At 34.9% G+C, this 12,617-nt stretch overlaps 1 protein-coding gene across 1 annotated transcript in view; it reads right to left on the bottom strand.

Moving 5' to 3' along the window:
- DNAH8 (dynein axonemal heavy chain 8) overlaps positions 1–12,617 on the bottom strand; it is a 219,412-nt gene that overhangs the window by 182,573 nt on the left and 24,222 nt on the right. Inside the window, 3 exon segments of the mRNA XM_032462995.1 lie at positions 1,004–1,150; positions 4,277–4,378; positions 6,916–7,023. Of these exon segments, the coding sequence (XP_032318886.1) occupies positions 1,004–1,150; positions 4,277–4,378; positions 6,916–7,023 (357 nt within the window).

Here is a 12,617-nt window from a genome sequence, read left to right as displayed (position 1 = left end):
GAGAATGCAGTATCACTGCTAATGGACACAGGGTTTCTTTTAGTGGGAATGAAAATGTTCTAAAATTAGATAGTAGTAATGGTTGCACAACCCTTTGAATATATTAGAAAATACTGACTTGTACACTGTAAGTGAATAAATTATATGGTATGTGAATTATAGCTCAGTAAAGCTGCTAAAGAAATAAACAGAAAAACAGCCCCAAAGAAGTAAGTATGAAGGACCACCCCATACACACACACTCAGGGATTTGGTCTCTTCATCACTCATACTTTCCTACCCTGACATGTCTAGGAAATGCCCTTCAACTTGTGTAATCCCCCCACCAATTTCCAACAAATAATGAGCAGGCTCCTAACTACTACCAGGACCTAGGGAGTTAACAGAACGGTGGGGCTATGGGAACTGTCGCACCTAGATGATATCTTTACAGGCTTTCCAAAGGTTGGCTCCAAGAAGCCTCTGGTATAAGTGCCCTATTCCTCCTGAAAAAGCATCACTCCTCTCCAGTCACTCCTAATTGATGAATGAATCAAAGGTGCAGAAGTTTCTAACCTACGTCCACCCAACAGAAACATCACCTTTACAATGTCTATGTATAGACCACATCAGCTAGCCAGGAAAGACAAGGTGCCCACATGTCCAGATAGGACACAACTACCAGGTTCTGCCAGGAATCACAGATACGTCAGCACACACCTTTTCTCAGCCTGATACAATGGTTAAGAGCAGAGTCTTTAAGTTCAAGCTCCAAGGTGGAAGTAGAATTGAGGTCTCAGGAGAAGTGAAAGTGTGCAAGAGCTTTTGTGAGACTGGCAGAAGACAGTAATCAGAAATGAAAAAAGTTACAATAAAATGCAGTGATCTGTGAGCAATATTGGATGAGATGAATAAATGGTGACACAAGAGATTTGACATAGTAATTCTCAATGGCACTACATAAAGCATGAAATAACTGGAAAGGTGTGGTTGGTGGCAGGAACTGTGGCTGCACAATGCCTACCTTCTCCAGTCTTTTGCAGAAAGCCTCAAATTTTCCAAATATATACATTTCTGAAACCTCAAAGGATTTCTCCCCCGAGGATTCTAAAATCTGTTTCCTTGTTTTGTGAAAAGATGTCTGGTATTCCTTGAATAGAAAAATGCAGTCCTATGAGAGAATTAAAAGGGGGATAATATGTAGTGAGACATTTGTTCAGAAGTGAAAAATTCAAAGATTCTATTCTCACGCAGAACTGATCACATCAGCCCCTCAACAGGGGCTGCTGCTATTAACATTAAAAATGCAAGGTCTCTGCCTACATAAAGGCCTGTGAAAATCGATAGAGTTTTTAAAATTTTTACAACGTGCTTTCATCTTCTTCTTTCCCATTATTTCCTCTTAACTCTTATCCTTATCAAAGTATGACATACACTATTTGTTGTCACATTTTCATGGCTAATTAGAGCTCCCAAGAGACCAAACATTATCTACCGATTCTGTCCTCTATTATCAATTATCTATCTACTCGGTTGGCATCTTTTAATCATCATTATTTACATACAGGTATAAAAAGCATTAAGTCTCCATAATACTAATTTATCATCCAACTGTCATTTTTCTACAAGGAAATCATAAAGTCTTTGATGAGCACATTGATGAAATTCTCATATTTGACTACAGCTATACCATTGGCTAGTGAACCTATAAGAGTTTAAAAAAAAAAAAAGGACATTGTCACTAGGCCCCAGTAGGAATTCACTGTCATGTCAGGCTAACCAAACCATCAAAAAAAAATGTTAAACTTTTTCAAAGCCACCAATGGTCAGTCAAATTTTAACATAATGCCAGCTCCCTGTTTCTGATTCTTTATCTCCCTTTTCACTATGTAAGGATCTTTGTGATTACAATGGGCCCAGTTGGATAATTCAGGATAATCTCTCCAACCCAAGGTCAGTTAATTAGCAACCTTCATTCCCCCTGACATTTAATAGAACATATTCATAAGTTGCAGGATTGGGATGTGGATATTTTTACTCTTCCTACCTCAGCCACTAAATCAGAATTTCTATGGGTGAGTTTCAGGAATCCATGTTTTTAACATGTTCCCCAGATGATTCCTATAAACATTCAAGTTTATATAACTAGTCTTATTCCTACTTCTAACTATGACCCATCTTCCCTTCTCTATCTCAGTCTCCAAAACAACATCATCACTCTCTTTGAGGTCAGCTGATCGTTTTTCACTTATTCAACAAAAGTTTATCAGTGCCTAGAATGTGTTAGGAACTCGTTGAGATGCTAGGAATACAAATAAGATCCCTGCCCTCATGGAATGTGCCATCTAATAGGAATTCATATTACTTCCTCTTTGCCAACCAATTCTTCATATTAGACAGATAAGGCCCTGAATAACAATTCTTCTCATTGCTTTCTCCAGCTCATCTGAAAATTACTCCTAAAAATTATACAACAAAAGTTTCCTTAAAAATATTCAGATGTAATAGAAATTGGGTTAAACTAGAACACAGAAAACCAAGCTTCCACTTCTAACTCAGTAAGTAAATGGCTAGTGACTTGAAGGATATTAAAAGAACCATGAGAATAAATTGTTCAGTTCTATATAAAGAGTTCTGGTTCTTGCCAACTAGTGAATTTTGGGGGAATGATTTCTGACTCCCACTCCCAAAATTAACCCGGGAGAAACAAGAGAGGGAAAAATGGAATCCAGCAAATAACAATAACAACAACAACAGAAGTGATAAACTCCTGGGAGGATGGTGGGTTGTTTTGAATCTGAGGATGAAGTGAGCAAGAATTATTAAGGAAACAGAGAGAAAAGATAAGTATTAGTAACAAATAAGGGGATATATTACATAATAAGGCAAAGATTAGTAAGAGAATATTATCAACATTATGCCAATAAATTACAAATTTTAGACAAATTGAAGAAACCCCTCAAAAATAAAAATTTATCAAAACTGACTCAAGATGAAATAGAAAGAATAGACAAATAACTAGTTTTTTTTTAATGAAGCAATAATACATATTTCTGAAACATATGTATAAGGGATTAATATCTAGAATATATGAAGAACTCCAACAACTCAACAAAAGTAAAACAAACAACCCAGCTCAAAAATGAGTGCAGGATTTGAATAGACATTTCTCCGGAGAAGATATATAAATAGCCAATAAGCACATGAAAAAGATGCTCAACCATCAATAGCCATCAGGGAAATGCAAATCAAAACACAATGAGATATCACATCACATGCACTAGGATAGCTATTATCTAAAAAAAGAGAGGGAGAGAGAGAGAAAATAAAAAGCATTAGTGCGGATGTAGAGAAACTGGATTTCTCGGGCATTGCTGGTAAAAATGTGGAATAGAACAGCCGCTATGGAAGAGCTTGGCAGTTCCTCAAAAAGTTAAGCGCAGAATTAACATATGATTCCACTTCTACATATACACCCAAACTAATTGAAAGCATAGACTCAAAGAGATCATTGCACAGCTATGTTCATGGCAGCATTATTCACGATAGTCAAAAGGTGGTCACAAGGAGAAAGGTCCCCCTTCAAAAACTCCTAAAGGAAATTGTAGCAAAGTGAATTTATGAATTTTTTAAAAAAGCTAATTACACTATGACTAAGTTGAGTTTATCCTAGGGATATCAGAATAGTTTCATTTTAGAAAACCTAAAAATGTCATCTATTACAGTAGCAGATTGAGGAGGAAAATCTTATAAGCTCTTCAATAAATACGTGCAGAAAAAAATTTTTTCAAAACCCGTTCATAACTTTTAATAGTATCTTCTAGTACTAAAACTAGGAATAAAACTTCCTTAAATCTAATCAATGATGTATTAAAGTATCAAACTAAATGGGGAAATGTTAGAAGCATTTTCTTCCCAAAGAAGATCAGAATCTGATGCCAACTATCACCAAGTCTATTTAAGGATGTATAGCAGTCCTAGTCAATGCAGAAAGGCAAGGAAATGAAATTAACAGGGGCTGGAGTAAGAGGTGGGGGCCAGAGTCTATGCAATAGCACATAAGAGGTGTCTGGTATACACAGCCGTGGGGAAGATGAGGATTAAATTGTGCCCTAAAAGGAGCACTAAATACAAAAGGAAGTAGATAATTTTAGTGAAGTTCTTTTTTAACAGTCTCATACTACTATGTACAATGTTTTTTTTCAGAGTTAATATGCTTTTCCAGTGAAGAAAGTAAACAAAAATGGGTCAGATGATAAAAGCTTTACTTTAGAAAAATAAAAATACTTATACAAACCTGAATTTTCTTTAGTACAACTGGTGTTTCCTGATCCCATACATGGTTAGTTCCTCCATCAGTAATATATGCTTTACACGCTGTCACCATTTGATTTGTTACCTAAAATAAATATAAGTCCAAAATAACTATAGGTAAAGAAAGAAATAAAATTTAAGTTTTTTAAAACAAGCATAAAAATAAGATAAATAGCAAACTTATAGAATGAATTAATCACAGAATAAAAAAAACAAAGAAATATACATTCAGCCAAAACAAAGAAAACCCAAAATCACATTTACCAATTGTATTTAAGTCAATGTCACTGGGGCCATAAATTTCAAAAACAACTATATTTTCCCCTTGTCTGTTTCTCCTGTAATTAGGTCTTGATCCAATCCAAGTGTGCTTCTTCACCATCCTTCAACATGCAAACTAAATACTAAGTTAACCATCTCTCACATACTCTAAAATAGTGAAGGGAAAAAAAAGCAAGATTGCCATTTAAATGGTCAGGAGGTTAGATCAAGATGACAGGCTGACACACAGAAATTTTAGAGGATTCCTAAAATATGGAAAGTACATGGGATCAAACCTACAGGGGAAAAAAGAAAAAAGACTAGAGAAAGCTAGAACCCAATTCTGGAGAAGGTTACTATGAAGGTGGAAGAGTTGTGGGAAATTTTTCAAGATGGGAGACAAGTGAGGTGACCCTTAGTTGTAATCCAGCACAATTGTACAGCAGGCAACAGTGACCTGTGCTGAAAGGCCAAAGCTATGAGTGTGAACCACAGTCTTGGAGAGGTGTGGCCCAGGCAGATACTGCACACCCAATAGGACATCTCAGAGAGGAAGCTATTCACACTCCTCTCCCAACGGTAAGTCATGCCACTTACTCACAAGGGACAGACTACAATAAACAACAGGGAGGCAAACTGGCAGTTGCAAATACAAAGATGGACAGATAACCAAGAGCCAACAAGCAACTGAAGAAAACAAACATGGTAACAGAAGCATCACATTCAACAGAGAGAGGAAATACAGAAAAGATATATGTAAAATCTTTTAAAATATCTTTTATTAACTAAATTATTCAAGAGAAAGATAGGAGAGGATTTTATATGACAAAAAGAAAACAACTAGAGAATTTGGAAATTGAAATTTTTATTGATGAACTGACCAGAAATTGCGACATAAATGAAGAGCCAAAGAGTGAGCTGAAAGGTCAAAGGACAAAGATGAACTGAAAAAAAAATAGTTAAGGAAAATGGAAATTAGATTCAAAGAGAGAGAATAAATTGAATAGGTGGATAAGAAATAATCAGAGGTAAAGAAAATTTCCCAGGAATGAAGCGAGATGAAAGTCTTTAGAATGAAATAACCAAGAAAGTATAGAATAAGACAAATGTAAAACAACCAAAAAGAAAACCAAAAAAAAAAAAAAAAAAAAAAAAAAACCACCACATCACTTTGAAATTTTAGAAGTTTAAGAATAATGAAAAAAAAAATCCTAAAAGCTTCCTGGGAGAATAAAATAGGTTTCCTACAAAGGAGATCAATCAGATTAGCATCAACTTTCTTATCAACAATAGTGAATGGTAGACAACTGTATCTTCAAAGTTCCAGGAAAAAATTATATTGAACTTAAGAATCTCAGTCAAACTATTTGAATGTCATTTTTTATTTAATTGTTTTATTTTGGCGCGGTTGGGGGAGGTAATTAGGTACTTATTTTTAGAGGAGGTACTGGGGATTGAACCTAGGACCTCATGCATGCTAAGCATGTGCTCTACCACTTGAGCTATACCCTCCCTCCGAACTATTATTTGAGTAGTAGGACAAAATGAAACTATTTTCAGACATGCAGGAATTCTGGGAGTTCACTATAGAGACTCTCTCTAAAAGAACTACTTGAGAATTTTTTCAGCAGAAGAAATAATAAATCCAAGACAGAGGAAGATGTGGCAGTCACAAAACAGAGGTGATCAAAGAAACTAGCAATACTTAGATTTTCATCTGAATATTTGTTGATTCATAATGTTGAAAAAAATAGTAACAATAACACGGTACTAGAAAACTCAACGCGGGACACATAGCAAGAAGAAGGGAAACGAGTGACAGGGAAGACTCCTAAGGTTTTTGCCTTGTTTAGGACATAGATAATTATTAAATCTATCCTTTGATTAAAAAAAAAAGGTTTAAATGTGACTTATGTTCTGCTTGAATCATTTACCAAGAAACTCTATTCATGTGTTTCTTGGATGATTTTTCCAATTATTTAAAATCATTAATCGGATGGCACTACATGGGAAGATTTTACATAAACCATAGCACAAATAGAGTGGTTAAAGAAGCACTATTACTAGTGGACACAATTCTCAGCTCTTGAACAAAACTATTTGGAATGAATAAATTAGAAAATCACCAGCTACATTTAAACAAAAAACTGGGGGCTTACATCTGACAGGGAGAAAGGTCCTCCCCTTCAACTAAGTACAGCTGACTCCAGTCAACACCTTTCTTTTCTTGTCCACATGGGATGAAAATCCAGAACTCTGAGGGGCACCCAAACTTCCCATTTCCCCTCCCTGGCTCAGAGGGAAAGGACTGTTAACTTTCTCACAGGGTCATGTGAGTGATTTCTTCCCTTAGAAACTTACCTTGATAAACAATGAGGTCATTCTCTTTGAAGTATTATAATACCTTGACACACTGTGAATCATTCTGATGGCATTAATCAAGTTTTGTATTCCATGTGCCATGGAAACCTAAAATTGAAATATATTAAGTGAATTCCATCGTATGTTTATACTTTTAATAACCAGTATCCTATAATATTCAGAACTTTAAACATACATAGGATAATGTAACATTTTAATCTTAAAGTCAAATTTTACTAGACATATCCTCAGCTTAACTATCTACACATAGTGTTCAGACATTTTATATATAGAATACATAATAGAAGATAATGCCTACAACACAATTCCAGGATGATAAAATGAAACACTAAACAGAAAATTCATAAAATTTTATCAGTAAGAAATGGAAGCATGAGTCCTCTACACTTCTGCTGAAATGACAGTTACAAACTAAACAGCAATTGTTGGTTGCTTTCAATGAAAATAAAGAAAATGAGAAAAAAAGAATTTTTTAAACTACAGAAATAGTGGGTATAGGAGGGGGAAGAAATTATTTGACTCAATACTGTTAGTACTTACCTAACTTCAAAAGATAATGTTCAAAACATTCCTACATCAGAGAATGTTAAAAGCTCAATAATAATAAAATGATAATAATAAGGTAATCTGTGGCTAGCATAATTGAACAAAGTTTTTTAAATTACTTAGATGAAAAGAATACCAAAACTAAAAGATCTGAAAATTATATGAATTTAAACAAGTCCTTTAAAACAAGAAGCTGAAGTTAGTACACCTTAAAATTTAAAGGTCTTGATAACAATAAAAAGCACTGTATCTTTCTTCCAAGTTTACTTTTTATAGTGAAAAGCTTTAAATATATAAAGTACAATGTACAGAAAATATTATAATGACCACCTACATCCATTCCCAGATTTGACAAATGTTAACATTTTGCTATATTCACTCCATCTATTATTTTTTTACACTACGAGGTACTTGTTGGCAGGCATTCTAGAGTAGGCTTTAGGTATATGTGTATTTAATATGTGCATCTTCAACTCTTGTGAGTAACCCCAGATGCCCATGGTATATGATAATTCTACTTTTTCTTAAGACACAAATTTTAATTGCACATGTTGTAAAGCTAGGAAATCAAATCACTGAGCTCCTAAGTGAAACAAGCAATGACAGTATTTCTCTATCATGGTATTATTTGGTTTTCTTTACTCATGGTCATATACACAGAAACACCTAAGAAATAATATAAAATGTTCTTATGAAAGACAGATTTTAAGGTTCCCAACAGAAGTCCAGTTGCTGATAGTAGGGGTAGAAGTCAATATCGAATGAGGTTTAAGAAAAGTCAGAATTCTCTGCAAACAAGAACAATACAAATATGTTGTAAGTTAAAGTCCACCATCTCTTTATGGAATCAATTAAAAGACTGCTTCTGAGAAGTCGTCTTATTCTTTCTCATGGTGCTTCCTGATGGATGATGGATTCCCACATGGCAGTAAGAATTTCACCTGCCCTGGACTCTCAATCCTACATCTTTCCCTCCGCACCTGTATTGAACTCTTTGGCTCCCAATGCCCTCCTGGGATGGGTATGAACTGCTCCTACACATCACTCTTCTGCAAATCTAAGTGATACGGGACATAAACTCTGCCCCTTTCACTGCCTCTAGGATGAAAGCAGCATTTATTCTGCCCCCAAAAGATTGGCCAATCAAGCTGTTTGGCCAATGGTGCCATCTATGTGGAGGATGTAACTGTCTCTACAAAAACGAGAATGCAGTATGCTGAACATGTGTAACAGACACTAATATAAATTATTTTGAGAGCTTTATAGCTTAGAGAATACCTTGAAAAAGCAGCATAGTAAAGTGGGAAAAAAACAATCCATAATGCCAAAGAGTACTGGATTCAAACTCAGTCCCATCACTTATGGCTGTAGAAATGCTCAAACTTGGATTTCTAATCTTTAAAATGAGCATCGTTGTGCATACAGAGTGAAAATGTATGAAAAGTATGTAGTAGAATGCCTACCAAAAAAAGGCCAGAGGTTCTCAAGACGCAGACATCTTTAAAAATAGAACTGTCTGGGCAACTCTTGCCTAAAAGTGATTCACAAAAAAAGGCAACACCCAGTCAAAACTGGGAAACACTGCCCCGAAGTTCTCAACAAATAGTTTCCTTGATTTCCCCTATCTAAAGAAAGGATAGGGCGTTTTCTTTAATTTTTGTATTTCATATGAGACATTATGAAACATCAGTAAGTTATAAATCAAAAACTAATATGAACTTTAAAAAATAGTAATTGAAAGTACTAATATGTCCTCTAAAGGAACTCTATCGATATGAATATTCTGAGAAAAGTAGGTTAGAAACTAGAAGATGGGTCCTGTGCTGCCTTACTGATTTGCAGAGTGACAATGGCAAAGTCACTATGCCATCATGAGTTTTGGTTTCCTAATTCGTAAACTGGGAACTATCCACCGTGGTAGGCAGCCTCTAAGATGACCCCAACGATGTTCACCCTCACGGTATTCACACCCACCTATAATCCCCCTTCCCCTGGGTGTACACTAGGCTTCCTGACTTGCTTCTAACAGAATACAGCAGAAGCGAAAGGATGTCACTTTGAGATTAGGTTATAAAAAGGCAGTGGCTTCCAACTTCAGTATTCTCTCTTTTTTAAAGTCAATATTATTTTATTTAGTATCAATTTCCTTGGTTCCTAGCATTTAAAAAAAATCTCAGAGTTCCTAACAAATAGTTAAAAGTAGCCTTTTTAATATTTATTCTTTCTAATATTAGAAGATAATCTCCCAATTACCTTCTCTTTTTTCCAGTTTTATTGAGATATAGTTGACATATAAATTTAAGGTGTACAACATGATGATCTAATTACACACATAAATTATGAAATAATTACATAAAGTTAACACCTTTATGACTGCACATAATTACTTTTGTGTGTGTGTGTAGTAGGAACATTTAAGATGACACTCTTAGCAACTTTCAAGTATATAATATGGTATTGTTAGCTACAATCACCATGCTGTATATTAGATCTCAGAATTTATTCAACTTATAACAGGAAGTTTGTACCTGTTGACCAAAATTTCCCAATTTCCCCTTCCCCCAGCCCCTGGCAACTAACATTTTACTCTCTGTTTCCATGAGCACATATACACACATACACATAAGCATAAAAATAGAGAGAGAGAGAGAGGGAGAGAGAGAAAGAGATGGACACCAGACAGCTGGCTGCCTGCCGCCCCACCTTGGTTATTGTGAATAATGAACATGGTAGTGCAGGTATCTTTTCAAGACCCTAACTTCATTTACTTTGGATACAGACCCAGAGGTAGGACTGCTGGATCACATGGTAGTTCTATTTTTAATTTTTTGGGGAAACTTCATACTGTTTTCCGGAGTGGCTGCACCCATTTACATTCCCAAAAACACTGCACAAGAATTTCCTTTTCTCCATATCCTAGTTTACTAACACTTGTTATCTCTTGTGTTTTTGATGACAGCCATTCTAACAGGTATGAAGTGATAGATAATTGTAGTTTTTATTTGCATTTCTTTGATGATTAGTGATATCAAGCATCTTTTCATGTAGTTGTTAGCCATTCAAATGACTCCTATGGAAAAATGTCTATTCAATTTCTCTGTTTTTTATTGCTTTGTTTCTTTTTTGGTTATTGAGTTATATGAGTTCTTTATATATTTTGGATATTAGCCCCTTAACTAATATATAGTTTGCAAATATTTTCTCCCATTCCATAAGTTGCCTTCTTATTTTTTAATTGTTTCTTTCACTGTGCATAAGCTTTTTAGTTTGATGATTTTTTTTTTGTTTATTTTTGCTTCTACTGATTGTGGGTTTTGCCTCGTATCTTAAAAGATCATTGCCAAGACTGATGACAATGTTTTCTTCTAGGAGTTTTATGGATTCAGGTCTTACGTTTAAGTCTTTAGTCCATTTCCAGATAATTTTTGTGAGTGCTATAAGACAGAGATCCAATTTCATTCTTCTGCATGTGATTATCTGGTTTTCCCAACATCATTTATTGAAGTGATTATCCTTTTCCCATTGAGTATTTTTGGCTCCCTTGTCAAATTTTAGTTTACTGTATACTCAAGGATTTATTTCTGATCTCTCAATTCCACCTCATTGGTTTATGTGTCTGTTTTTACACCAGTTCCATACTATTTACTACAGCTTTGCTGTAGAGCTTGAAATCAGAAAGATTTGTTCTTTCTTGGGATTGCTTTTGACTATTCAGGGTCTTCTGTGGTTCTACACAAATTTTTTTTTCTATTACTGGGGAAAATGTCATTGGAATTTTGATAGGGATTTCACTGAATCTACAGATGGCTTTGGGAAGTATGGAAATTTTAACAATATTCATTCTTTCAATTCATGAACATGGGATATCTTTCTATATATTTGTGTCATCTTCAGTTTCTTTCATCAGTCTTACTGTTTTCAGTATACAAACCTTTCACCTACTTGGTTAAATTTATTACTAAGTATTTTGTTGATGCTATTGTATATGAAATTGTCTCCTTAATTTCTTTTTCATCTGTTTTGTTGTCAGTGTATAGAACTGCTACTGATTTCTGTACGTTAATTTTATGTCCTGCAACTTTACTGAATTCATTTATTAGTTCTAACAGTTTTTTGGTGGTGTCTTTTGGGTTTTCTACATATAATATCATATTTACCTGCAAGCAAAGAGAGTTTTACTTCTTCCCTTCCAATTTGATGCTTTTTATTTATTTTTCTTGCTTGACTGCTCTGGCTAGGACTTCTAGTTACTTCATTTAATAAAAGTTTTGAGTGGTTATCCTTGTATTGTTCCTAATCTTAGAGAAAAATCTTTCAGTTTTTCACCATTGACTATGATGTTAGCTGTGGGCTTGTCATATATAGTATTTTATTATGTTGAGGTATATTCCCTTTATACCCAAACTGTTGAGAGTTTTTATAGTGAAAGGATGTTATATTTTGCCAAATCCTTTCCCTGCATCTATTGAAATAATCATATGATTTTTATCTTTAATTTTATTACTGTGGTGTATCACATTTATTGATTTGCATATGTTGAACCATCTTTGCTTCCCAGGAATAAACCCCACTTGGTCATGGTGTGTGATCTTTTTTAATGTGCTGTGGAAATTGGTTTGCTAGTATTTTGTTGAGAACTTCTGCATCTATATTCATCAGGGATATTGACCTATAATTTTATTTTCTTGTAGTGTCCTTCTCTGGCTTTGGTATCAGGTTAATGCTGGTTGGGCACACTCTCTTGCTCACTCTTGGATCATTCACTCTAGGGGAAGTGAGTTGTCATGTGCAAAGACCCATGTGGTGTGCAACTGAGGCCTGCCAACAACCACGCGAGTGAGCTTAGAAATCAACCCTCCACCAGTCAACCTTCCCTTCAGAAGATACCGTATTTCCAGCCAGCAGCTTGTCTGCAGCCTTATAAGAAACCTCATAAGAAGCAGAGGCACTCAGCTATGCTGTGCCTGGATTCCTGATCTACAAAACCTGTGGTATAATAAATGCTTATTTGTTTTAAGCCACTCAATTCTGGAGTAATTTGTTATGAAGCAATGAATAACCAATATATTTGTCTTGCTCAATTCACAAATGACGTCATACTTATGATAATACTATATATTTAAATGTGGGTTAAA

This window comes from Camelus ferus, chromosome 20 (assembly GCF_009834535.1).
Source record: "Camelus ferus isolate YT-003-E chromosome 20, BCGSAC_Cfer_1.0, whole genome shotgun sequence".
Lineage (NCBI taxonomy): Eukaryota > Metazoa > Chordata > Mammalia > Artiodactyla > Camelidae > Camelus > Camelus ferus.
This window is presented reverse-complemented; position numbering and strand designations above follow the sequence as displayed.